Raw genomic sequence first — 27960 nt, 5'->3', positions numbered from 1 at the left:
CTACTTGAGACAGACCAAACCTCGCTTTCCTGTTCAAACACTGTCAAAATACCAAAGCCCAGAACATACGACCAGTTCCAAAAGAGACATGGACTTAGGGATACAAAACTCTTTGGACTTTATTAAGTACAAATACAGAATCACAAAACTCAAATGTGGATGTTGGCCCGTGAAGGCAGATGTTAACTTGTGGAACCTGCTCTGTCAAAGCAGAACGGCGCTGTGGTTGTTGGACACACACCTTTAAATTTCAGACTCTCATTTATTTCCAAGTCCACCATGTTTTCCAGTCTTATGTAGTTTTCCACATAGGATTCCCAAGTCAGTGGATGCACCAGGCCACTGTCTCTGCAGGTCCTCAAACCGTCCCTAGAGACGGTCATGGCCACATTGACTGCTGTTTGACTCGGTCATAAACTGTCCCAGTTCCTCCTGGGAGTCTGGGAACCCACAGTCTGTCGTGCCAAACCCAGGAGTAAAATATGCACAGGACGCATAGATTAGTTATATTTTTACATTTCTTCATTCAACTGTCACTACCAACTGTTTTGACTATTGTTGAAAACTGTTGTAATGCTTAACTGTATTTACGTCATCAGAAATTGTTACAATAAAAAGTGACATCCTATTAACACATGGCTGATTTTTTGTTTTCTCTTTGTTTTGACAAATTATTTTTGAAAGTTGCCAAACAGGCAACAAATTAACCAGATGTCAATTAAATAAATGAGAAAAGCAACAACAACAAAAAACCCTGTTAGGTAGGTGGTACATGACATCCGGTTTACCAGTGAGACTGTTTAGCAGGTCTGATGGGATTTGTAGTCCATCTTTCCTTGCTTTCATCAATGTCACATTGCAGCAAACCCATGAACAGAAACCACACAGGTCTGCTCAACAACAAACCAAAATTACAACAAATTAAGGAAAATTTCAGAGAAGACACAAACAGTCTAGAATGACATCATTGGTTTCCATAAAATGGATCATTTCTTAATTTTGAGAAAAGGCTCATTTGAACATTGTGAACTGTTGGCAAGAAATCCAGAACTTCTGCATGACTGCAGCCGTCATGAAAGTACGCCGTAATCAGATCCTCTTGTGAGAGCGAGTCCAGCACCGACCCTGTTAAACAAAATAGAGCAGAATAGAAAAAACTTTGACTGTCCCACAATGGAGAAATTCAGGTGCTAAACTAACAATGCGACACACAATTAAAGCAGCTCGGTTCACATAAAGACAGAAGATAAAATATGTAAAAACAGAGTAAAATGCTGTAAAGGCAAAAAATTCAACGCAAGTACTGTGGAGTTATTAAAAGTAGCATATAAACAGTGTATTCAAAAGTAATGTAAGGTATGTTCATTGAAAAAAAATCTTCAAAAATCAGAATCAGAATAGCATATTTACTGATAACTAGCTGGAATTTGTGTCTCAACAAATGTGGTTTGTTGAACCAAAAGAACTTCAAGACTATTTACCGACGTCTTCGCCTTGTGCCAAGAACTGTACATTTTTCCCACAGGAAAAGCAGAACACTTGAACTGTCCCTAGATTTTTCACAGACGTTGCAAAACATGAAACATGGCCACCTAAAAAAAAAAAATAAAAAAAAAAGCCACAGTTGAAACCAGACATTTATACACCAAGAGAAAGATACAAACATATCTCTCTGTCTGTATCGATAGATTGAGATCCATCTATGGGTAAAAGAGTTCACTTCCACTCTCAAAGTGTTAGAATTGTGCACTATTCTGGTGTTATTTTATGTCCAGTGTCCTTTCAACACTGGGAGTTTGGACCCGAATGATCGCCAAGTTTGGTTTACTCTTAAAGTGCAACATATACACTTCACAATTTGCAGCGTAGTTGTAAGTTTCCCACCTGCAGTCAGAGTTATCGTAGCAAGGAGGAAGCTGCTGCTGCTCAGAGCAGCACAGAATCTCACATCCAGTTTGCATCCAAATACGTAAAACATTTTGAAAACTCATATTTTTGCAAATTTGTCAATTTTTTTTTGTAAATCCAACATAAAGTATGTTACTTAAAAACTACTATTACATTAAAAGGTATTGTTACTTTTTAAAAAATAATAATACTTTCTGCCGTTGGTGGTATGTTTCAGTGTGAAACTGATTTGCAGCCGACGGAGGGCAGCAACGCTTCCTTCAGGCTGAATGTTTTTCTGCAACACTGAGTTCCCAGGATCAGGGCGCAGCTGTAAATGTGACAGGACATCATGTCCTGAACACTGTGTGCCTCCGTACAGTGTGCCACAACAAAAGGCCGAGCCGCATCGAACCCTTTAAAGCCAGCCGTTAGACTGAGCAAGGCGTTCACTCCGGCACCTCAGTTCATCGGCTGATTGGATGCGTGAAATGATGTATGCTGGCTTCGTATCGAGGTCAGTCGCTGCAAACACTCTGTGGGCAAAACAACAATGTCTGCCGTGTTTTAAAATCTTACCATGCAAAAGTACAATGCCTATAAAAAGTATAGGAAGTTTTGCCTTTTTATTGTGCTTAAAATGAGTCATGAGCAGATTAATGTGACATTTTTGACAAAGAAAATTTTTTTAATGTAACAGTAAAACCTGATTTCTACAAAATAATGAACTTTAGATAAAAATATGTAACCTAAAATAATTGCGTAAACAATTACCCAGTCAGTCTTTATTATATGCACCTGGGCTTTGATTGGGCCACTCTAGAACATCCACCTTGTTGTCTTCAAACCATCTCTGTGTAGCTTTAGCTGGATGCTTCAGGTTGTTGTCTGGCTGGATGGTAAACGTCATCTGAAGCCATAGCTCTATGATGGAAGCTAATTTTCCTCCAGGAATTTTAGGTTTTGCTGCATTTATTTTACTTTCCACCCAGGGCTTGAGAGGCCTTCCTGCATATTGTTCGATGCTCCATTCACTGACATGGGACTGTCATAATGTAGCCAAACAAATATAACACAAATCATTTTTCAGCTTTCTTGAAGGACATCGACCTAATCAAGTGAATCCGGTCATCTCACATTTTGCCACTCGAGCTGACCAGAGTCAGAGAAAAGCCAGTGGAGATGATTGTAGCCCAAGGGGAAGGAAATAAGAACACTAAAACACAGCGGCAAAAAAGAGAAGTACTAAAAAGTTGTAATCCAGACTAGAATTAATTTCTGTGCCAGTTATTATTAATTACAAGGAAACAGAGGCTCTCATTGCCATTCGCTTGGCTTCGGCCGGTGAAGAACCTGGGCAGCAGTTTGTCTCCTCCATCTCAGCTGCTGCAGCATGTAGCTTCTTGTAATTTCTCTCTAGAATGGTTCGGTCCAGGGATCCTCATGTCCCGATGTTCCGGAGCTTTTAGATGTGTCCCTGCTCCAGCACACCTGAATCAAACGACTCAATCACCTCTTCAGCATTCAGTCAAGTTCTCAAGAGTTTGACTCAGGTGTGTGAAAGGGTTGTCGCTATGTCTCTTCCGTCTCTGGAGAGCTACAGGACCAACTTCGGAGAGCCCACAGCGTCACCACGGCCCCTTCACGGCCCCTTCAGGGCCCCTTCAGGGCCCGGCCAAGTCTTACCCTCAGTGAGGCGTTTCAGTGCAGTAAAGAGCTGTTGTCGTCCTGGACACCGCAATTTCATCCAAGCCCTAAAAAATCCTCTTTTTCTTAAGGTCCCGATCCTGATTGTTTATATTTGTCTCTGCAATATTATTTTATATTTATTAAAATATACTTATTCTTTTTTTTTTTTGGCACTGTCTTTGAGAGTTGCTATTTTTTAAATTTCGTTTTACTGTTTTTGTACAACGACAGTAAAGAGACTCTGATTCAGAGGAGTGAATGCTGAAAGTCAGTGACTCGATGCAACCTGCTGGGTTTCCTTAGATAGAAAACCTTCAAAAGTATTTTTAGCAATGAACTGAACTACTGCACTGCTTGAGAACTAAGATCAAATGGAATGAATTTTTTCTCTTTTTTTTGGTGAAGTGCCTCAAGGCAACATTTGTTGAACACTGGTGGTGTAGAAAAGAAAACTGAATTGAACTGAAAACGTCGCCTGGTTGCTTGAAAGGAAAATCTAAAAACATGGCACTGCACTGAAACCATGAAGCACTGCAAGGTGAATCCATCTATAGGAAATGAGACAAACTGTGCGATAAAGGCAGACTTGTTTGGAGTGATAACTTGTTTTTTCCTGCCGCGTCGTCCTTAAAAGAATAACCATCATCTAGGCCAGACCAGGCTATGTGGAACAAGCCGCAGGTCATTTAAAGTTTGTTCTCACAGCAGATTAAAGGCAGGTGGATTAGGATTACTCAGATCCATGTGTGTCTGTCCACACTTCCACAGGAGAAGAGAGGTCAGGAAGTGACGAGCGCTGGGATTAAAGCCCTGACTTGGGTCAAACGACAGACCGACTGCACACACACACACATATCCCCCCCCCCCCACACACACACACACAAACGACATCACAATCTGATGTTAAAAAAGAGCTGGTCATGAAATGTCAACAGTTCAAGCACAGTTCAGGTGCGAGTCTGTTTAAAACATGAATCAATGAACTTCGTATCGCCAATTTAAGACGGATGTCAGCTCTGAGGTTCAGCTAACAGTAAGTTTAACTGATACCAGCAGGAAGTTCTGGGATTCAATAAATATATTGCAAATGCATGAATTCAACAATTAGAAAATATCTAAAAGGTTCTTCCAGCTGCGTGTTTTGCATAATCTCGTTTTTGCTTCTTTTCTCTTTTTTTTTGTCACATTTAAATGTTTCAGATCTGTGATGAAGATCTTATGAAAACACAAAGAGAAACAGAGAGAGTAATCACATTTCAGTTCAATCTCCCAATCCCAGGTCTGCTCATTGACAGACGTGTGGAGTCAGGAAATCTCTTAAACATGTTAAAGTCTACATAAAGTAGGCTCACAGGAGATCTACAGGTCTAAAAAAAAAATAAATCAACCTGGGATTTCCCCGATCTACAGGAATTTAAGAGCAGTTGAGAAACTGACGTCTGCAAAATAATCTTAATGCTCTTTGACTCCAGTAATCCACAGTGAGAGACCCACAAACAGTGAAAACACAGGACAGTGGTTAGTCTTCCCAGTAGCGGACTAACCAAAATGATCCCAGGCTTCCTGGCTGCAGGAAGTCACAAAGAGCCCAGGATATTACGTCTCAGCAGGATGTCTTCGAGGTGAGGTCAGAGATCATGAAGCATTCGTCCCCAAGGATAATTATTTCCTTATTGTTTTTAAAAATCAGTCACGATTAACAAAATCTGTTTTTTTGATTAAACAAATTACCAAAACAAAAAACCTTTTTCTACTGATTTCTGCAAAAAAAAGAGTAAATTTTTAATAAAAAATGTGTACCTTAAACCCTTTACTCAGTCCTTCCGGTCCGTATTTAGTATTTGCATCTCCGGCTAATGTGCAGTTACCTTTGTCTAATATTAAAATGAGTTTGACGGGAAAAAAAGAGAAAAAAACACAAACAAAAGAAATCTGTAAGGTGCAAATCAATCGCTCAGCACTGGAGTTAAAATCTGCTAGCAGCTTGGAGATAATTTTGTGTTTCGAAATAAAGAGAGATATTCCAGTAAGGCTTTTCTGGAGGAACCTTCCTAGGACTGGACTCAGTTTGTGTTTACGTCACAGTGAACGGTCGGCGCCGCAGCAGAACTGAGTGAGCCTGGTTCTGAGCGAGACAGACTCTCTGAGGACAGCTTGTCTGTGTGGTTCTAACCCGATGTCAGGTCTGTTGTGTTTTTCTGTGACCACTGTGTGAACTCTCCACGAACTCCTCATCAGAGATTCAGAGTGGATAGAAAAAACCCCAAAAAACCCACCCTGTGCATTTGGTAGGGGAGCGGGGAAGACATGAGATCTCTAAGACACAGATCTGACTAAGACAGACCTGCAAGGCATAGATCTGACTTTGATCACAGAAGAAAATAATATAGACATATTTCATTTGGGAAGGCTCACTGAAGACTGACACAGTAAAATCACAGAATTATGTAAAAGCTTTTATGTGCTCTCCTAATCTGAGCCTGTTGTTCTGAAAGGAACATTATAACAGAGGCTGCAGAGTGAAATGATGAATCAAAAGTAAAACCAAGAGTGATGGTGGAGGAGCCTAACATCGGGTTAGTCGTCAGTATTTCCTCATGGAGATGCTGCGGCTGAACGCTGACACATTTTTATATTCATCGCTGATGTAATCTAATGTTTAAATGTGATATATGTCAACATTTTAGTTCATGTTAAAATGAACTAAAAAGACAGACAGATAGCTTACAGAAGCTGTTTTAGGCCAAATGTTGTAAACTGACTATTTCTATAAATGGAGCTCAAAACACACAGCAGGAAAAATTGTTCAGAAGAATAACATTGCACTAAAGCGTTGCCTGACTTTACGTTTTCAAAGAGGAAATCTCTAAATATTCGCTCCAAATTACTTCCATGCCCACACTTTTTGAGCCGCCGTGTCAGCCATTAAACTTGACCGCCAGAGCAGGCTAGTTTTTGTCCTGTCCATTAGCATGTCTAGGAATAAGGCTTTAGCACTTTAGCCCTAGATATATTTTAACCTCGCAGACCTTAAATCCATCCATCTTTCTACACCCTTGTCTCTAGTGGGGTCAGGAGGTGCTGGTGTCTATCTCCAGCTAACGTTCCGGGCGAGAGGCGGGGTCACCCTGGACAGGTCACCAGTCTGTCACACCTAGGGAGAATTTAGAGAGACCAGTTTACCTGACAGTCATGTTTTTGGACTGTGGGAGGAAGCCGGAGTACCCGGAGAGAACCCACGCATGCACAGGGAGAACATGCAAACTCCATGCAGAAAGACCCCGGGCCGGGAATCGAACCCAGGACCTGCTTGCTGCAAGGCAACAGTGCTACCAACTGCGCCACTGTGCAGCCCCATTTTAAAAGCCTCATCATTAAAACACTAATAAAGCCTTTTAAGTAAATCAAAAATGTTTTGTAATAAACACAAGCAAGTTTTTACCCTCAAAGTTAGCTAGCTAGCTAGTCTGCTAGCTTGGTGAGCTAGCCTAGCAGACATGTACTTCTATCGAAACGTCTTTATTCCTGCTTAGATCCAAACAAGTGAGTTCCCTCACTTCCTATTCTGATAATGCAAAGTTTATCAGTGAGTTAATATTTTTCAGCTTCTTTCATTTGTTAATATAAATGCAAACTACATCTAACGTTGCAAGTTAGCGTGATGCCTTAACTATTAATAGAGATATTACAGCTTTTTTCCCCCCCCAAACAAATCTGCCCAGAGTTTGTAGATTATGAAGGGACAAAGTAGAACATGCAGAGAGAGCATTATTAGGATTCATGTGAAAATGTGACATTATCTATTTTAGCAACCATAAAAATCGAAAGCAGCATCAGTTCCATCGTGGGACTTCTTCCCTTTCACAAAATGACTCATTCAAACATACTTGAAACACCTCGATGCGGTCAGAGTGCAGTGTTCGAAAGCAGATAAAGGAACTGATCAATAAGTCTTTTATGAGAAGCTGAGGCCTGAACAGAAAGGCAGAAGCCATTAGGCTCATTAAAGATTACTCAGCTGCATCAAACAGGACGCCGAGCGTATTGTTTTGGCTTCCTGCATGTCCACACTGAGCAGAAAGATCACAAAGCCTTCACGCATTAGACGGCATATGGTTGAAAGGACAGAAGCTAATGGAAAACTTGATGATCAATAAGACAAAGAAAAGCAAATATATTTCAGAAATCAATATGCCGAGCCCATGTGTGGAGCTCAAAATGTCAGATATTTACAGCACTTTTTTTTTTATTGTTTACTTGTCGCTTCTCCCAGCACACACACACACACACACACACACACACACACACACACACACACACACACACACACACTCCTGACATTTTGTCTTGTTCATCTCAGTTCTCTGTTCAAAATTGGCAATTTAATATTTTAGGATGAATCTGTTCACTGGAGTTCAGCTCATGTCAGTCATTTTACATTTATTTTAGTTTTTGTCAGATTAGATTCAGTGGTCATATGATTTTGCATGGAGATCTTCCATTTTAATTCACCTGATTTCCGGCTTCATGCTTTAACATAAACACTATCATTCTGTGAAACGTTTGTTTCTTTTCTCAATCGACACTGAAGGGAAGAACCAATCAGGTATGACAACAAAGGTTGAAGTCCAGCCAATCGTTGGATGTCCGGACATCAAAATCGGTGACCTCATGTTGTGATGACCTTCCCTCAGTGAAAAAAAGTATATTAAGTATATTTTAAATAACTAGAAATAGTTATTTCTGAGTTATTAGAAATAACTAGAAATAATTATTTCTAGTAATAATAATTATCATCTTGGATGAAATAAAAACACATCCAAAAATAGTTTGGATGTGTTTTTATTTCTTTCCTTCTTACAGAAAGTTTCTGTTTATATCACAGGGTTTGTGGTGCTTTTCTATTCTAAAGAAAAAGATCAAACTTCACATATTTCACAACGAGATATTAATATACATAGAAACACCTCACATAAACCGGAATAACAGAACGTACGATGGCCAGCGTAACTAATCAGTACATTATTGCGAGGGAACGCGAGTGGAAAAGAAACTCCCCACGTCCCACAGGGACTCCACAGATTCGCAAACAAAAACTTAGAATTGCAAGCAAAAGTTTGAGAAGCGCAACCAAAGGTTTCTGGCACGTGCAAATGCAAGCTTATATTTTTGCAAACAACTTTTTTTTTATTTACAAAACTAGTTATTTTAATTTTAAAAAATAGCTTTTTATATAAATAATAATAAAAAATAATAATAAAAAAAACCCTGTTATACATCCAAAAGTTTTGATCAGAATTTTTATTTTTATTTTGTGGTGTTTTTCATTGAATAATTGTGAAACAAATTTAACTCCATACAAGTATTAAAAGTTTTGGGAACCAAAGACATGAAATCCTGCTTTCAGGCTGAAAATGTGCGGCAGAAATGTATTTAGTCATTCTTGACCTAAAACAGAGCTATGATACCAAAATTATGAGGAGCTGAAGACTAAAAACAAAGATGTACAGATTTGTGTTTTTTTTATTGAATCCTTTTGAAAATATCTTTTCATCGTTTGTCAAGAGTGGCATGACGTAACAATATAATCTGAATAATATGTTTCTATTCGTATATGAATTCATCAGAATCGGCTTTATTCGCCAAGCTGAGCACAGAAACAAAGAATGTGACTTTGATTCTGCTTTTCTTTCAGGAAGACCAGGCTGAATTTAGGTAAATATGCCTGTTATCAATTTGGGCACACTTCCTATGAAGTGTTCACCAGACCACCTAGTGGTTAAACCATCTCTGTGGTGCTGCCCTGAAGGTAAAAGTCCAAACCGTTGTATCCAGAATGTGTGGGGTCTGCAGACAATGTCAGCTGCTCTGTTTTTTGGTCTCGGTTTTAATAAACTGAAAGGAATTGAACTGAATAAAGACTGAATTGTATGATTATATATGAACTTGATTTGAAAGGCATTCAGAAATGATTTAAACGAACTGGATCGTTTCTTTGGACCACGGCTATAGTTCAAATTTAACTTCAAAGTAAATAATGTAGAAATGAATTTAATCGTATTGGATTCTATTGCTTGAGTTAAGAGTGCATAAATAATGTTTTCTAAACATTTAAATGCAGCCAGAACGATTGATGGAATCTGGAAAAGATCTTCCATTTGCATTTGCAAACATTTTCCAGACTGCAGGATGGATTTAGTTTGGAGCGATCAAAGGCCGTCTGGTATTTCTAGGCTGATAAAACGGGATTAATCCAGCGGGAATTCAACCTCCTGCTGCTTGAAAACACACTGCTGGTCACAGTCGCTGTAAAACAAACCAATCTTCTGCTTGCCAGGCTTGGATGTCATCACCGAATCACACACCGACTTCCACGAACACACATTTTAAGCTTTTATTTGCCGAAAAGTTGTCAAAGATATTTACAGCAAAATAACAGATGCTTTCCTCAAACATCTAATGGCTCCTGTCAGCTTTATTAAGAACAACAACAACAAAAAGTCGCTATTTTACACCTGAAAGACGATTCTGTACACACTGAAACATGGAAAGAGTTCAAGATATCATCCACAAGAGTTCGAGGAGGGTGTGGCTCTGTGCAGCATTTACAGTGAGGCAATTAAATCTTTTGTTGCATAGTGTTCAAGTGAAGTTATCAATATTCTGCAAAAAAGGTACATGGAAAAACAGCAGCAGGAGCAAGTGAGCACAAACTGTGACATGAACTATGACCTTTCATTGCGTTTGGTGGCTATAACGATGAAACACAGAACAGGACAGAATTAACTAACACCTTCCAGGTAAAAAAAAAGAACTAAAAAGAAATAGCTCTATTACATCGTAGAACTGAAACCTTCACAGTTTGATGTTTGGTACCCTTTAACATCTACAGCTCCCGTAAAAGTTGGACATTTCATTTTGCTACCAGATGTCACTTTATTTCACACTCTGAATATTTAATGCAGAACCAGCTGCTGGCATTTTAACCACACAAGTTACTGAGAGCAAAAACACAGTTATGGCCGAGCAGGAAAACATGGGACATGCTGAGAAATTAAAAACTGCAGTATGTAACTTTTATAAAAAAATAAAATAAAAAAAGTTACATATCTGTTGAAACTGTCACCAAAGCGTGATAGTGTAATACAAGAGATAATCTGTGTGAAACAAAAAGTAAAGTTTCCCTGCCTTCTCCCAGCAGCACAGGAAGGTGGAGGAGATCAATCTTTTAACAGACTGTCTCATAAACTGTCACGACATGGTGACAGATTTAAATACATATTAAAAATAGTTTTTATGAGTTGCATACCACAGCTTTTATGTAATTCATTTGCTGTTCTCAACAACCTGAGTTCATAGACTTAACTACCCACTGAAGCCCGTCGTAGCTTCCCCAACAACTACAGAGGCCTTTCAAAACAAAAGCAGCCTTCTCAGACTTCCATGCAGAATTAATCTACATATGATTTTCAATCTTCCTGCTGAACTCATGCCAGTCTGAGCGTCCAGATGTACCCAGAGGAGGGTTAAACACCACCATCTGCCTTTAGATAAAGTCCTGGTAAAACCCTTATTGGAGCTGTAGCTTTTAAATGAACACACTGTGGCTCGTAGGTGAGATGTACATTTAGTAAAACTCTGGGAAAAAGAGAGGTGTTGGTTCCAGCCAGAACCTCGGAAGGAAGAAAAAAACATCAAGTATGGGGTAAGATGCTTTCCTACTCAGCCACTGTGAACCCTATCCTCACTCCTAAGACGTTACTACAGACAGTTGAGGGTGATGAGTGTTAAGCAGGAGGTAGCATCACGCTACAGAAGAACTAAAACAAGTCTCAGAACTGCTGTGGCTGCAGAGCCAAGTCACTGAAGGACACTCATGTCCCAAAGAGAGGCTGGTGACAACATTTCGTGCTCTCTCTCTCTCTCTGTTTGTTCAGTCATATTCCCCTGGAAGTCCTTCAAGCTCTGGATTTTTCATTTGCCTTTAGGGCTCTATAGCAGACAAGTCCAAACGTCCTGTGATTTCCTGTCTAACCAGTCAGCAGGCTACAACCGAAAGAGTTCAAATGACTTCAATAAGAAGCGGGAAGGAACCAGAGAGAAGGACGAGTGTCTCCGTGTGCCTTTGGGATTATTCTCAGATGGTACAGCTTCCAATTTCCTGAAGAAACCCCCAAATGGCACCGGACAGTGAAATATTTAAAGACTCAATACTGCTCAGGTGTAAAAGCTACAAAGTAACCCACTTCACACCATCCAAACCCGTTACAAAACTGAAAATATATAAGGTGCAATGCTGGAAATGGCTGAAATCTGCACATTTTCTAATGTATATAGAGGTTTTCTGTCAGCCTGTCCAAAATGCCACACTCAACCTCAACAGAAAAACATTCAGTTGCTAAAACATCTGCTAGTGCTGGGAAAAATCATCAAAAACCGACTCCTTGGTCATGAAGAACTCTTATGGCAAAGAAAAACCATGTGCACTTGGTCCATGAGGGGCTCTTTGGTTTGAACAGGAACTAATGCCCAGTAAGACGAGTTTAAATGATCTTGTTTGGTTACAACTGCACAGGTTGAAAGGCCTGATATGACGAGTTCGCCTCAACTCTAAAAACCCATCAGATCTTCATCTGGAATGTGGCGCAGATCATCATCAACACACATCGCTGTCGTTCTCTGATTTTAAACTTCTGGGAGATTTTTCTGATTCCTAATTGCACCTCAGTGTTGAACTCCGAGAGACCCCCCGACTGCCTCCTCTGAAATCATACCCGCTCGATGAATCATTCAAAACTTTTAAAACAAAAGTGTTTGCACATTTTGCTAGCCTGAAACTTCACAAGTTCGCAGACTTCTCAGGTTTCCATCTTGGTTCAGAACCTTCAGGATGAATTCTCCCGCAGGTCCAGTCGACTCGGGGTGAATCCTCTTAAAGGCACAGGGATGTTTGAAGGTAGCAGTCGTCTGTTCTTCAGAGTTATTACTCCCACGAATGCTTTAATTGGTGAGAACACGGCCAACCTGCCTCATAGTTCAGTACAGTACAAACGTTAAGGAAGAACAAACTCATAAAACAAACTAGATTACAAAATGAAAGCTGCTTTCTGATCCAGCCAGCACTCTGACTTCACTCTGACATTGTCCATCTCCCCCAGTAAGCGAATAGAAAATGAAAATGAGATTGTAAGGAGTTTATTTGCATATTTCTCTGCCCCAGAGGTTTGGAATAATGCTCCAGTTTGTCTTGCAGCTCAGTTCTAGATCACGAGTCTTCACATTTCAGGTTGTCAGAGTCCTTCTTCCTTCCCCGTCCACTGCCACGGAGACAACAGGTCTGCAGAGAAACAGAGTGAAGAGGTCAGAATGAGGCGACGACACAAACACAGTGACTTTTGAGGCCGTCAGTTCTTACTGCCAAAGAATCTCTTTATGACGAAAGAAACCTAACTTTTACAATCCACCTCCAGCTTTTCTTTGTCTCATTCAGTATCGGAAATCAAAGTTAAATTTTATTCCTCAGAACCTTGAGCTCTGTGAGTTTCCTCAGCAAAAATCTTTTCTTTTTTCACGGGCAGAGAGGTTTCCTTTTTACTCTTTGTGGTTCTTCACAATCAAAACTGAACAAGGACATGATGTCAAAATAAGTCCCAGGTTGCTCGAGTATTTTCCCACACAGGAGCAGCAGTGGGAAGTAACGGCCTCAGGAAAGAGCAGCTGCACTGGAATCGCCTTACTGGACAAATGTCGCGTTTTCTGTTCATTAAACCGATAATGTTGGGATTTGCTGTAGGTTCAGCAAAAGAAACTGCTCTCCTTGTGCATTTAGGATTTGTTTAGACATTTAATATTTAAAATTGTAGTATCTTGTTTACATTTCTAGAACTGGTTTTGGTTCTGGTACAGGGTGAGATGATATCCGTCAACCACAATGGTCTGTCCAAATATCCAGATATAACTTTTGTGTAAATTAGAATAATAAAAATAAATTTGCTTAATGGAAACCACACTTTCAAAAGAACACGTTTCTCAGTAAAGGTTTTTGAGTTGGAATGAAGTGGTTTTTCAGCTGCATCAAAAGTATTGTATTTTGTAAAACTGCAATGGAAGCACTTTTTTTTTTTTAAATCACGAGTCATGTGATCAACAACTGGATATTGTCACTGGCGTAAACCATGAAGAAGACAACAGGAAGTAGTTGGAGCATCATGGCGCAGCAGGGTTTTTTTTTTATTGCATGAACAAACTTATTCAGATGTTATTTTAATTGTTTAGTTATTATCACAATTGTGAAATTGTGGGGTTTTTAGCAGAATGTCAACAAAGGTTTGGACTTCATGCTCCATGAAGACCATGGACTTTACGTTGCTCATTAGCATTGTGAGAGCTGCTCTGGGTTGTTCTCAGTTGATGTTCAGACAGAACTTTCAACTCTCTGCTTTCACAAAACAAAAACAGATATAGGTTTGTTCTCTCTAGAACATCTCCGAAGAAGGCGTTGCTGGACAACAGACTGACTGGCAGAGAAATGTGTCAAATACATCTAAAGACATAGACGAAACATCAACTTATATATAATGAGATTTCAATATTCCAGAGTAAAATCATCTACATTCATATGTTAATATTCACGAGGCAAAATGTGTGAAATTATTTTCAGAAACTTCTGGGTATAGGCTTTTTTTTTTTTTTAACAAACATTCAGTTTACATAAACTTATTGCATGCATAGCCACACACCTAATAACTAGTTTAGAATGGTCCTAAACAACTGTACAAGTATTGGCACCATATATCACCATCATGTATTAGTATGTGTGGAATCAAACAGGATCTGTGGCCATGACTGAACAGAAGGGAAGAAGACTAAGTGTTATTGTGGGGTAGAGTCTCAGCCGTAGTTTGTTCCTGGAGGGAAGCTTGCTGAACCTGCGTCCATGCTGGGTTCAGTGCTCGGCTCCAAGAATAGCCCAGCGGCTGACGTGCAGCGGCTCGTTCCCCTTTCACAGGTTGCATAACAGCAGTGCACATGTTAGGAACACAAGCTCAGCTGGAGGCATGCGAGCTGGAGAGCCTCAACCAATCCCACAGCATCCACTCCGTACTGCTGACTCAGGATTTCTAGTACATCACCTCCAAGTGTGTGCTTAGTTTTTGTTTAAATCCATTAGTAGAGAAAAAACACAAACCACCCAGATGCTAAACATCTAATTTGAGGATATATTATAATGCATCAACTTTGAGGTTAGTCCACTTCTTCCCAACAGAAAAACAAGACTGTCTCCATCTGACTGTAGTGATTAAAACAGCTTCAGGAATATTTTGGATTATTTTAGGTGAACACCAGTCACGATCTGAACACCTGCAAAGAGTTCTTCAGTAAGCATCAACAAGATCAGCATTGTCATATGTTCTCAGACGTGCACAGTACTGTCTCTTTCCTCCAATAAACTGGTCCTGCTCATGTCTGAAACTAATGCCTGACCTGAAGTAATGTTTCAAAGGTCTTTTGTTTAATTGCAAGAGAAAATGATTGGAGAACAACCAAAGAAGCCCAAATAAGGAAAAAGTGGAAGAGAACATTAAATAGTGTTCCCTCTTATCTGCGTTTAAATTTGCTTATAACAATGCTCTGCATCACCAGCCTTTCGATGGTATGAAGCCAAGTTTACATCATCAGCAGTTTCATAGAAATGCTGATGAAACGTGTTGATTTGCATGTTTTACAGCCTCAAAACAACCCAGAGCCAGCAGGAAAGCCAACATTCCCTCACTAATGGAAATGAAGGGAACTGTTAGCATTATTAGCATACAAATAAGAGGCTTTCAAATTAAAAGCAGATGTTCCCGTTCTGTCTCATCTCACACTTCAAGTGTATTTCACAGCCTGAAGTCCTAATCTAAAGGCTATGTTTCCACCAGACCACTGTCTGGAAAATGCTGGTATTTTCGGATGTTGATTGGAGAAAGGTTCCATGTTTAGACTATCGAGACACCTTAAGTCAGCTGCATTGTTCATGCCAACGATTTTTGCACATCACTGAACATGCATGCACGTGTAACTCTTAGCTTCCATTTCACTCATTTTCACCTCATCGTCAACAGTAACCCGTCAACACAGATCTATTCTTCAGGAGGAATTGTGTTAAACTGAACAGGTTAAGTAGCAGAGCACAGCACAATGCTGTCTGCCATTGTTATTGTCATCTGCCATTGTTTTTGTTATCTGCCATCGTTTTTGTTATCTGCCTATGCATGTGTAGAACGAACCCAGCAATCGTTCATTCTGCGCCTCCGCGTTTTCACGCCTGCAGACGCCTCCGTGGAAGAACGGTCCAAAAACGATCTGACGTGAGAGACTCCTGTCACTAGAGACGTGTAAACAAATAACTAGACCACAACAAAAATGTTACACTTTCACCCGAAATTACATTTTTATTGCACTGGGAAAATCTCATTCATCCATTTTCTTCTGCTGATCAGGGGTCGGGTGAAGCAGCCCAAGTAGAGAAAACAGATTGATCGATAAATCAAGCCTTTTGACTCGGCTCTCTCTTCACCATGACAGACCATTACAGCACCAGCTTTACTGCAGACCCCGCTCCAGTTTTCATTCATTCATTTGTGAACAAGATCCCGAGATACTTGAACTATTCCACTTGGGGCAGAACCTCTTCCCCGACCCAGAACAGACACTCGACCCTTTTCATTCTCATAATGTCAAATTATGACTGCCGCTATCTTATGTCATACCTAGGTTTTGAAGTAATATTCATGTTGTAATATTTACAAAATGTAGGATCTTCTTGGCAGAAAAATGCAACTACTTTTTATACAAGTGTAAGTAAAACCAGGCAATAAGTGCCACTTATTTCTTAACCATAGAGAAAAAAAAGTTTGGTAAACTCAATGGACTAGCATGTTGACAAGAAAAAAATCTGATTATTCCATTTAATTTTTAGGGCACAAACAAACACAAGGACAGTCTAGCTTAATTTTTTTTAGATGAACATTAAAAACATTACAAGGTACAATAATTTTCCCAGTTTAAACACTCAACAGAGACACAGGACTTCCAGATCCCTCCTTATTTCAGCAGATGCTGCCAGTGCCCCTTTTCATCAATTATTTACACCCAGAGAGACGGCTTTTCTGCTTTATTATTCACAAAATGATCCCATTAACATCACAAAGGCACGACAATATAACCACACAAAGCATGGGACAGATCCGTTCGACTTAAAGGGGATTGAGAAGTGTAAACCAATTAGATCCAACACAGTCACCATGAATGAGGACAGCAGACGGGAAAAGATGTGGACAAATGTTATTCTAAAGCAAGGCGTAGCCACAGTTATGCCTCTACTATCCATGAACTGTACATTTCTGACCAGACTCAGACTTTTCCTCTTCCTTAATTTAAGTCTGATTCATTTTACCACAACGTTATAGATTTAGAAATCTATTTTTGTGAGTTTTCTGCTCAATTCTGTTAAACTTCCTGATAAACAAAAACACACTGAGGTGTTTAAGTCGACCAGTTATGCAACAGCTCGCTTGTGTAACCGGCTCTGAATCCCAGAAGAAACTTTTTTTTTTACAGCCTCCCCAATCACTGAACCCAGACTTTTACAAGCATGCTATGGGCACAAATGTGATGGACACTCCCAGATCTCGGAGAGCTGCCTCCCTCTGGTTCCCCAACTCCTGTTCAGAACATGTTGTACAGTACGGTGTCCTTCAGAGGAGTACTATCAAAAAGTTTGAATTATCTGAATCCTGTTTTTAAATGCTTTTGAGCATTAAATTGCGAAGCAGCAAAGCCTTGGAGGCATTGGCATATTCATTAGAACCGCTCTGCGCGGTGAAAGGCCTCAACTTGTACAACGATTGTCGGTGCTGTCAATTGAAAAAAATATATAAAAATTGATTCCTGAAGTAATGAATTACTTTATTACATTCATTCAGAGGAAGAGAGGAGCTGTCAGAGCTCTGGGCTGTTTAAGACAGAGAGGCGTAAGCCTGGCACGCAGCGAGAGGACAAAATGTTCCCGTCCAAAGCCTCCATAAGCCTTGAACCAGCAGCACTGGCTGTCCAGCAGTGGAATCAGATGGGAGTTTGAGGATCGGTCAGATGGACGACAAAATAAAAACATTCACATGATTTTCAATATTCTGATTTCACCTAAAGGCAACTCTATGAATGACATTTTCACTAAGAGGACTTTTAAAGCCGTAAAAGCACAGTAAAGCACAAATATTAATTACCAACAGGGCCGATACGATTCATTGAATGATTCCAGAACCTCAATGTTTACAATTCTTCCAGGCAAATTGTCTGCATTGAAGGTTCATTAAACTGTTTTACCATTTACCTTGCTGTGTTCCAGCTGGATAATGGTTTGTGCAGCTAAACGCTCTCACTTCCAGCGCTAAGTGCTGTTAGCATCTGTGCAGGGAGGCGGCGGGGGACAGAACGAACTGCCACCCAGAAAGAGACAAAAACCGCCAACGGCATGGGATCACTTTAAATAGAAAAAATTACACAGCTCTGTGTGTGCACTGCAGAGCAGAACTGGTGTTTCACATCAGCTTGACCTCCGACCTCAGCAGGAAACATCCATCACATGCATGGAGTTCACTGGTGGCTGCTGGGATCTGATATGTAATGCATGTACAAGAAAATACTTTTGGGCTAACATTGCATGGACTTGCTGAATAAGAAGAGAATCTACCTGAAATAAAATAACTAAAAAGTGCAGTAAATTAGAAACGTCTATTTAAAAAAAATGGTTTTTACGCTTCAAACTTGACTGAAGGTGATGTTTGAATTGTATTGTGTTTATTAAGACTTATAGACTATATAATAAAAATAGATATAATTAAATGTTTTCTTATTAAGTAAGGAACAGAATAGCTTTTTCTTACAATTTTTTCCTTTCATATTACTTTTATTAGCTTAAGTAGCAACTACAGAACAAACAGTTTACTGGAATACCTGACGGATTAGTTGATTACTAAAATAATAATTTACAACAGCCCCAAGTAGAAAGATAGATTGTTCTATAACAGTGGCTGACACATTAGTAACTAATACCTGTAACAATATACAAATCTATACGTTAGTGGTCTATTTTGAGTACATTTCAGGATTTATTTTGTGTATGATATTTTCTCTTGCCATGTCGTTTAATTGTATTTCCAACCGTTTGTTCCACTGCACCTCATCAGAACCACAGGCTGGTTTTCTCCATGCATCGATGCATGGAGCATGAACAACCATGGATGAAGTGCATAATATTGAACACACTTCCCAATAGCTGACATTTTTGTTTAAATATCACTTTTTTGTAATATTAATTTACTGAGACATTGAACTTTTGAGTTTTTGTCTCCTGTAAACCATGATCACTGAGATTACAAGAACGTGGCTTGAGAGGATGAATGAATAATATACAAGTTTCATAACTTTTTCACAATATTCTAATGTTCTGTGCTGTTTAGTAAAACAGGAGCTGAAAAAGTGGTTTGCTTATAAAAAGTTACCATTAAATGAAAAACAACTACATTTATCATATTTTCTGGTAATCAAATCTATAATAATGCAAAGTTTTAAGTAAATGGAGTTGAAATTGATAGTTTATCAGAAAATATTATTCTAGACAATAAACTCAGTTTTAAGCCTCATATTGAATATATTAAATAAAGTCGTAAAAACTTTTGGATTGTTGTTTAAAATTAAAGATTTAATAAAGGTAAAAGGCTTGAATGTTGTACACTCCTCCTTGGTTAGGCCCTATTTGTCATATTGCTCAGACGTTTGGGAAAATGCAAGTACAAGAACCATTGATATATTAGTTAAGTTACAAAAAATAGCTTTTAGGCTTATTAATAATGTGGGATATTGTGAACCAACTAACTTTTTATTCAAAGTAATACTTTTAAATGTAAAAACATTGTACATATATAAAAAAAACTGTATAAAGCTTTGAACAAAAACCTTTCTTCTGAAACTCAGAAATAATTTAAGTTAAGAGAAAATAAATATAATTTGCGAGGTTTGCTAGAGAAAAAGAGGTAAAGTTTAGATGTGTTTCAGTTATTGGTGCCAAACTGTGAAATGAATTGAATGATAATTTTAAATTATGCCCTTTCTTTAAAAGAGCCTTAACATGTGAAATGATAAAAGCTTATATTGTTATGTAGATGTTTCTATGTATTGTGTAACCATGTAAGCAGGTACTGCATGTGTATTTTTGTACATACATGCATCTTTAAATATAAATGTGTGTGTGTGTACATGTGTGTGCATATGCACACTGTATGTAAACATATTATTTCGACTTTACTCTCATAACTGAATTCTTTAAGATGTTCTCTGTGTGACTGAGTCATAGATTCTGCATAATGCAAGAGAAATAAAACCAGGCTCCACGTTGCTCCATCGCAGGTTTAGCTGTGTTCATCCTGCCGTTGTCAGCTCCCTTCAGTTTAGCAGCTGCAGACATGAACACTCCAGTAGCAGGTCCAACAGCCACTCCTCCCCTTCTTCCCAACACTAATCACTAAACCTTCTTTCCAACAGATGACAGCTTTATCAACTGAACCAGTGCTAGCCTGTTGCGTAACCGTCTATCCCGTCGTGCCACAAGAGAACGAGGCCAATCGGAGGCAGCAGGGAAACGTCCCGATTGCTCTGCCCCGAGTGCCCTCCACCCTGAGCAGCTGGGCGGTGTTATGTCACAGCGCGAGCAGCCTGTTATGACGAAGAGCTAACAGAATGGCTGAAAGGAGCGCTGAGCTAATTTGCCAAACAAACCCAGAACCCGGGCCTCGTCAGTGGAGAGTTCGGGTTCAAACAAACAGGCGGCCAGTTTGGGCCGCTGAACATCCGCTCAGCGGCGGTTTGATGTCATACATGGAGCTTCTGCTCCAAATAGCAAACTGAGACAATTAAAATCTTACAGGGACACTTTACTGCACTGCTGCCACCACAAACACATTTTTGCTAAAGAGTTTCAAATGGAGAATTCACATGCAAGAAAGATTAAAATAATCTCTCTCTGTATAGATTTAAAAATTTGGGCCATTATCAGTTATATAACTAACCTACCAACTGAAGTTGATAAATGAATGTGCCAACTATAATCATGATACAAATGTTCAAACTGTTTCACTCCTATTTTGTTGCAAGAGCATGGAGTTGTTTACCTTGTACATTAACATAAATGAATTAAAGTTTAGGTCAGAGTGCATCTGAAAGTAGGGCTGTAACGTCTCCTCATATGATTCAAGTACCTCAATTATTTAAATTCCTGGAGGCATATTATTATCTGCCTTTAAGTATTAGCAGCATAACGTCTAATTTTCAAGTTTGGTCCAGGGGGATTTTATTGATTGATAGTCTCTACTGATTGTTTTTCTGGGGATCAAAAGCATACTTAACGTAACTGGCAAGATGCATAGAGCACAGCAGCCTTTCTCCTACCAGAGCTGCTTTCTGGTGGGGAAGCGCGCGGCAGGTTTATTCATACAGGTGAGTGGATAGACTGAACATTGCATTTGGCTGTGCTGTAGTTGATGCAAGTTAACGCAAATGTAACTTTACGGACGAACCGGAAAATAAATTCATCACCATTCCAGTCTCAGCAAATGGGTGGCGCAGTGCATTGTGGCTGTACTGGAAGATGTGTTTCTGTGTGTGACGGAGGAGCCAAATCCAGTCGTTTACATGGACACAAAAGTATTTGCATAGTGAGAGTTCACCTATTGAATTGACTGAATATGAATACATGAAGGAAAAACTTGTGTATAGACATCTTTGCAAGTCTCTTTGTGAGCCTGCCTCTTTATTATCCCGCTAGTTTTGGGATTTATTTCATTGTGTTGTGTTAATTGTCATGTGGCAGCCATTTTGTTTTTCCCTATTGTGTCCATATGGTTTAGCTAAACCAGTGTTTAAATGCTCTAATGCGTAATTTCAGGAGGTCAGTCTGTCTTTTGTCAGTTTTGTCTTTGAGTTTACTATTTTGAGTTGACTTCTTTTATTGGCATGCCTGTCTAATTATGTTAATCATTTCTCATTCCTTGGGGGTAAATAAAAACCCACTTCTCTGAATTAATTTCAGCTTCTTCATTCTGCACCGTTTGGTCCCTGACAATGGCACACCTCAATTCACAGCCTGCTGTTAGAGCACTTCACATAATGAGCATGCAATGCTAAAGACATTCGGTGACAACACCTTGTTTTGGGCTTCACTCACACATCCCAGGTGTTAACATCTAATCAAAGGCTGTTTGCCCTGCGGCTCAGATTGTACCCTTCCTGCTTCCCAGTGGCAGCAGAATTGCTGACTTACATTTCTGATCAGCAGCTCTCTGGTTACCACACCCTAAATGTTCTTTTTTTTTAATCCAGTTTTGAAACTGGATTTTTAAAAAAAAATAAAAATACAGAAAAAGGTTTTGATTTTGATTTTTGACTACATTTAAAGCCCTACACTCTAAAATGTGTTTTTGGCTGTAGTTAATTTTGTGGACTTATTTACATTAATCTCACTTAATTTATTTGGTCTAGTGATGACAACTTACTTTTAATTAACTTAAAAGTTACAAAACTAACTGCCTCAAATTGACTTGCACTATAAAAAGTGTATTTCAGACAAATAAGTTCAACGGCGGTTTCGTATCCTACATCTGACACAAGATTCACCAGGGATGGATCCTGCACCAACTGTGATGGCACAGGGGTAGAGCACAACTCACATAAAGAGATCTTAGTCCTCAATGCTGCCATCGTAAGTTTGATTCCAGCCTGATGATCTTAGCTGCATGACGTCTCTCTCTGTCATTACCCACTATCCTGTCTAACTAGTCTCAAAGGCGGCCTGAGCCAAAAAAAAAAACCCTGATAAAAAAGAGATCATTTATTAGTTTACTTTTTTATTTGAAGTATATTAAATGATTTGAGCAGGACTGACTTAAATTTGTCATTTTTAACACAGTTAATGAATTCGATTATATAAACGGAGTTGGATGAACTTAATGAATTGAGTTAGATAATCATATGTTGAGTTTATCCAACTCAACATATCAAACTTAATTGAATTACTTGCTACCAATTGAAGCAATTCAATTAAGTTGGTTCAACTAATTGAACCAACTGAATTAGTTCAATTAGTTGAACCAATTAACTAATTGAACCAAGGCACCCTACATACCTAGGTAGGAAATGCTACCCAGGTATGTTTAAAGTAGAATGATGTCCACAGCTTTAAGAAAACATGTTCACAATGTGAAATTCTCATATTTTTTTAATCTTTGAGAAATTCAAGAAAGTTAATATTTATTTTTAAAAATGTCTACACAATTCCACTAGAATCTCATCTCTCTTCACTGCTTCTTCTGGGGTTTCTCCTATTGAACTTGATTTCTCTGGTAGAATTTCAACCGGGTCAATCAGGAAACCGGAGGAAAGAGGAGACGACGGCGCAAGTTGATTTTCAATACTAAAACGTGCGCCGTTTTAGTATTGTAGCCTGTCTGTAGTTTTGTAATAATAATAATAATAATAATACTAATGGCAGCGGAGGAAGTGAACAAAACAGGTCAGTCTGTGTTGGCTATGTCTCTAAATACTGAATTAACATCACCAGTCATCTAGTTCAGCTCAGCAGTTCTGTCTTCGCAGTGGAGGATGGTTCTTTACAAGTTCTGGTGAGATTCATAGCATTGAACTGGCACGTTACACACATCATGGGGAAATAGTGATTGGGTAATATTTAAAACTAGCAATTATTTTGAGGGTCCAGACATTACGGACAAAGCAAAGAGTAGAACTTGCTTTCTGACCATCACGCTCTTCTGGGTGAGTGTTGGTACTTGTGGGCTGCTTTACCTGCTGCCTGCTATCTGACCGCTCCGGATGTCTCTTTTTTCCTACATTGAGCCTAGATGTAGCCAAACTCCATCAAGTGTTTGTGTTTTTAAAAGGTATATTAGATTTGTTGTGTTGATGCATTTTGATGTGCTTCAACCCGAGGCAATTTTCCATTGCAAACGTCCCCATTCACTCTTGAGCGTTAAAGTTTCACGCGACATTGGTTAGGATTTGTTGCTGCGCGCTTGCGCAGTGTGAAGGAAAGGGGAGATGAGCTGCACATGCAGGCTGCGAAGTGAGATACAGGTGATTGGTTTTGGTGATTGGCAACAAGAGACAGTGATCGGCGATCACTGATCATACACTTTCAATCGATCGGCACACCTCTAATTACTACTAACATGGAAGAATGAGAGGCAGCCTACCTGGAGAGGAAATGGGTCCCTTCTTGTATGGGCTGGGGTAAAAAGGGAAAGGTTTAGAAGTGTTTGTCATGCAGCAAAAGTGACTTGATCCATTCGTATTTCCAGTTGGAGAGCATCTGGTCGGTCCTGAGGGTTTACTGCAAGCATGTCCAGAAGGAGTTTCTTTACCCCTTCAGTCATAGAGCTCCTGGCCTTCTGAGGGATGTGCAGAATCATCTTGGGGTTCTCTAGCAGAGCTTCCCCAACAGGAATGATCTCAGAGCCCTGTCGAACGTACGTGCCCAGTAGTTCACGCTTCGACTCTGCATCAATGAACGTGATTCGTTCGACCATTGCCCAAATGATGATGCCAAGGGCAAAGATGTCAGCTTTAGCTGTGTAGTGGCCCTCCCAAACCTCCGGGGCCATGTAGAAGTCTGAGCCGCAAGCTGATGATAACCAGAACTTGTTGATGTTGACAGTGTTGTACTGGTTGCTCCCTTTGCCACCAGCTCTCGCTGTAGGATCTTCTTCAATGGTCTTGGAGGTTAGTCCAGCACAAACCTTACTGAGGCCAAAGTCTGCTACCTTAAGTACAGGTGAACCAGATTTCTGGGAGATGAGAATGTTGTCTGGCTTCAGATCCCGGTGGACAATGTTGTTCTTGTGAAGGAAAGCAATGGCACTTGTTAGCTGGAGCATGAAGCTGCTGTTGGTCTGGGGGTCGGGTCGCCGAGACAAGATGTACTGGTTGAGGTCCCCACCTTCGCAGAACTCCATAACGAACCAAAGGTAGCATGGCTCCTCTGGGTAACCCAGGATGCGCTCACCTTAGGATTAGAAGACAATACTTTGTTACAACTCTAAAAGTCAAAAATGCCCAAATTATGAAAGCAAAAATCAAATAATGCTCAGTAACAAGAACACAATTATTTTCACATTAGCTCAGCATTAATGGTACTAAACTTTCTACAAATCTAAAAGCAATGGCATTTTCCAGGAAAGCTAACATGGCAAGGTTCTATGTCATGGCTTAAAAATGCCCCAAGTCTCTCCAATCATTCAGATATCTCAACCTGAAAAACCAGAATTGATTTACTTATTTACTTTCATTGAGGTACATTTTCCAGTACTTCTCCAGTTTCCCAAGGTCTTTCCAAGTTTTACCTTCGACTGTTTTTTCATTTTTCCCACCAGTACTAACCCTATAATCCACTTAGTGACTAAAACATAATAAATAAAACAAACAACTGACAAATCTTTGAACAATTTCCAGCAGATTAATCATGTCTAGTCAGGCACTGAAGACCCGACAAAGGACCAGAAATCGGTTGTACAGTTGTCATCAGCCCTCTGAGAAAAGCCTCGTTAATGTGACAAGATGGTAGTAAAAATCAACAAGAATGCCATTTAAGCTGGTTCTTTATTTATTTGTTAATGTAAAAAATGATCTTAATGCTCCAGTAATTAAAACAAGTGGACTGAAGTTGATTGACATTGGGCTTTTCCATCAGTGTCCCAGTGCTCAACTAGAGCTAGTGTTGGAACCAGTTCTTAACTGGTTCCACAAAAGAACTGGTTTGCTTTTACGCCACCTAAGAACAAAGCCAGTCATGTCCTGACAGTGTTTCAAAAGGTTGATCCTCCCCTGCTTTATTCTGGGTTTATGCAAGTCTTGAACAGCCTGGCAACAGCTTCCTTAAAATCATCACCATGACTTATTAAATCCTTCTAACAGCCCCTTCATTTAGTTGAAAATACCAGCTACAACTAAGCAGAACATTGACCTTTTTAAACTATGGATAGACAGTAGGAAGGATAGGAGGCAGGCTGTTTTAAATCTGACAAATCAAAAATGAAATTGAACCCGGGGGTGTAACATATGGCGCTCATTACGTTTATACTGGCTGAGTCCATATTGAGCTCTTGCAGAAAGTGATTCTTTCTTCAAGTCCAGCAGTGAACTAGTGTCGATTTAATGTTATAGAATCTGTTTTATTCAGAACAGACCTCTTCATAGCTGCAATCAGCTGAGCTTACAGCAAAAACACAACACTTTGCGACCAGACTGATTTCGTGAAGGAGCAGTGACTGAGGCTTCAGTGAAACTAGATTCATGACACGCGGAGGAAACCACGTCACTTGCACGCATTGACCTGTCATGATAATTGCTGTGAACTTGTCACGAATCGTGCCATGCCTGCTTCTTCGCTTCACACTTCTGAAACTTACAAGAATCAGAGCAAAACAAACTCAAAATGTTTAAGTCGAAGGCTTTAACATTGTTGCTGTGATCTATTATTTTCTGTTAGATAACAAAGTCTAGAAACAATGTCACTGAAGGATTTTACTTAGAGAGCCAGAACTGTGACACTTGCATAACTGCGCTGCTATTAAAAGAAGAGTCGCAAACGTAGCAGCTGGGTTTAGTTGGAAACATAGATTGAACTAGCAAAGGCTGAGTTAGTATCAATAATATAGAAATAGCAATGATCAGCAAAATCCCTAACTATGTCAGAAGAGACAGACATAAATAGGTCAAGTAGAAACCCCCGACCTGAGTCGAAAAGTGTCTGAATCATAACTGGCTGATTTTTTACGTTTCTGAGTTTATGGTGCAGCATTAACGTTAAACGTCCAAGTGTTTAGTCAGGAAGAAAGTCTCTAACATGCAGCCAAGTAGTACACTGTGTTCTCGTTTGCGCTGGAGGAAGCACAGCGTTGTTCTCTCTGCGGCTCTTCTAGGTGATGTACAGCGACATCACTGTCAGAGAGGAGGCTGCAGAAGGAAATCCAAATCACTGGAGTAGAACAACGTTTCCCTTCAACTACAGTAAAAAAAAAAACGGTGTAAATGCAAACTACTTCATTTGAGTGCAGAGTTAGCAGCAGCAGGTCCTAATCTCTCAAAGTTGCATTTTATTTTGAAACACAGAAAGGTGATAAGTAGTTATTGCTTTTAATCTAATTTTAGTAATGCAGGCTAAAATCTGCATTACATCCAATCAACTGGCTAAATCAGAAGTTTTCTATGCAGCAAGAGCATCAAAGTTTGGCTACATGTTGTTGACGCCAGTCAGCACATTATCTCCTGAATAAACTCAATTTACAGGCCCTTGTTTCAGGTTTCAAGGCCTTTGTCTAAGCACCGGGTGTGTTAAAGTACAGGTACCTTTGAGGGAGGTCTCCACTAGCCGCAGGTACTGCTTGGACTTCTTGTTGCCGTGGCTCATCTTCTGGGCCAGGCCGTTCCGCTGCAGCACGCACTCCTCTAGTTGAACCACATTCTGGTGTCGGTTCTCTAGGCTCGTCAGGGCCCAGAACTCGGCCAGTGCCAGTTCGACGTTTTCTGGGGCGTCGCACTGGAGCCTCTTCACCGCAACCCTGGCCCCTGTTCTCCGGGCCACGGCCTCGTACACCACCCCGTAGCTTCCCCGGCCCACCTCCCGCAGCAGGCTGTACCGCGGAGACACGGCCGCCGCCGGCCTGGAGGGGTCACTCCGGAGGAAGGAAATGGAGAAGCAGTCCTCGTCGTCTTCCTCGTCCATGGCCTCAGCACGCCTGTTGTTGTTCCCCACTGAGAGGGAGCGGAGGACCTTCACCGCCTCCCGCTTCATCTTGGCGGCCACGCTGCGCCTGCAGCCCCGCACGCCGCCGCTTACCTTTCTTCTTCTCTTCCCGTCGCATATATCCATAGCTTATTCTTCGTCGCAAGCAAACATGAGGCGATTACGTGTTTATCTGTCATTACTTAAACTCTTGCCAAATAAAAGTTGGCCGTTCTTGCGTCTTCCTGGTCGAAGGTTTCGGAGAAGTTAAACCTCTGCCTGTCTAAAATGGCACACTTACTTTTTAACCTGTTAAAATGTTAAAAGTTGCCGATAAACCTGCCGCTGCGCCACAGGCTGCCCGTCCAGATGTTCTAAATATTTTCTGCTTCCTAAACAAAATGTTCCAGCTCTTGCAGAGAACAGAGGGCGTGGCCAGAGCCGCAGCTCCGCCGCGCAGTGATTGGCGCAGAGAGGAAACGCTCGCTGACATAACAACTCCGTGTTTGTTTTAGCTTTAAACGGACAATTGTTATTGATGGTAAGCTAATTGC

At 40.1% G+C, this 27960-nt stretch overlaps 2 protein-coding genes across 4 annotated transcripts in view; both read right to left on the bottom strand.

Annotated features, from left to right (window-relative positions):
• Positions 1 to 27960, bottom strand: part of bcas2 (BCAS2 pre-mRNA processing factor) — a 624479-nt gene that overhangs the window by 237825 nt on the left and 358694 nt on the right. The window lies entirely within an intron of this gene.
• Positions 105 to 27836, bottom strand: stk35 (serine/threonine kinase 35). Of its 3 annotated transcripts, XM_028013330.1 has the most exons (4): positions 27031 to 27836; positions 23880 to 24688; positions 1482 to 1592; positions 105 to 1125 (listed from the first exon to the last, which is right to left on the bottom strand). In XM_028013330.1, exons 1-2 carry the CDS (start codon positions 27551 to 27553, stop codon positions 23946 to 23948), a joined length of 1266 nt encoding a protein of 421 aa, XP_027869131.1. In that variant the 5' UTR covers positions 27554 to 27836; the 3' UTR covers positions 105 to 1125; positions 1482 to 1592; positions 23880 to 23945. The 3 variants fall into 3 exon arrangements, with proteins under 3 accessions (XP_027869131.1, XP_027869139.1, XP_027869123.1); XM_028013338.1 differs by lacking the exon at positions 1482 to 1592; XM_028013322.1 differs by lacking the exons at positions 105 to 1125; positions 1482 to 1592 and adding an exon at positions 9957 to 12913 and having other exon boundaries at positions 27031 to 27835.

The sequence above is a fragment of the Xiphophorus couchianus genome, chromosome 1, assembly GCF_001444195.1.
Source record: "Xiphophorus couchianus chromosome 1, X_couchianus-1.0, whole genome shotgun sequence".
Taxonomy (NCBI): Eukaryota; Metazoa; Chordata; class Actinopteri; order Cyprinodontiformes; family Poeciliidae; genus Xiphophorus; species Xiphophorus couchianus.
The sequence above is the reverse complement of the archived record's forward strand: the minus strand, read 5'-3'. Positions and strand labels throughout refer to the sequence as shown.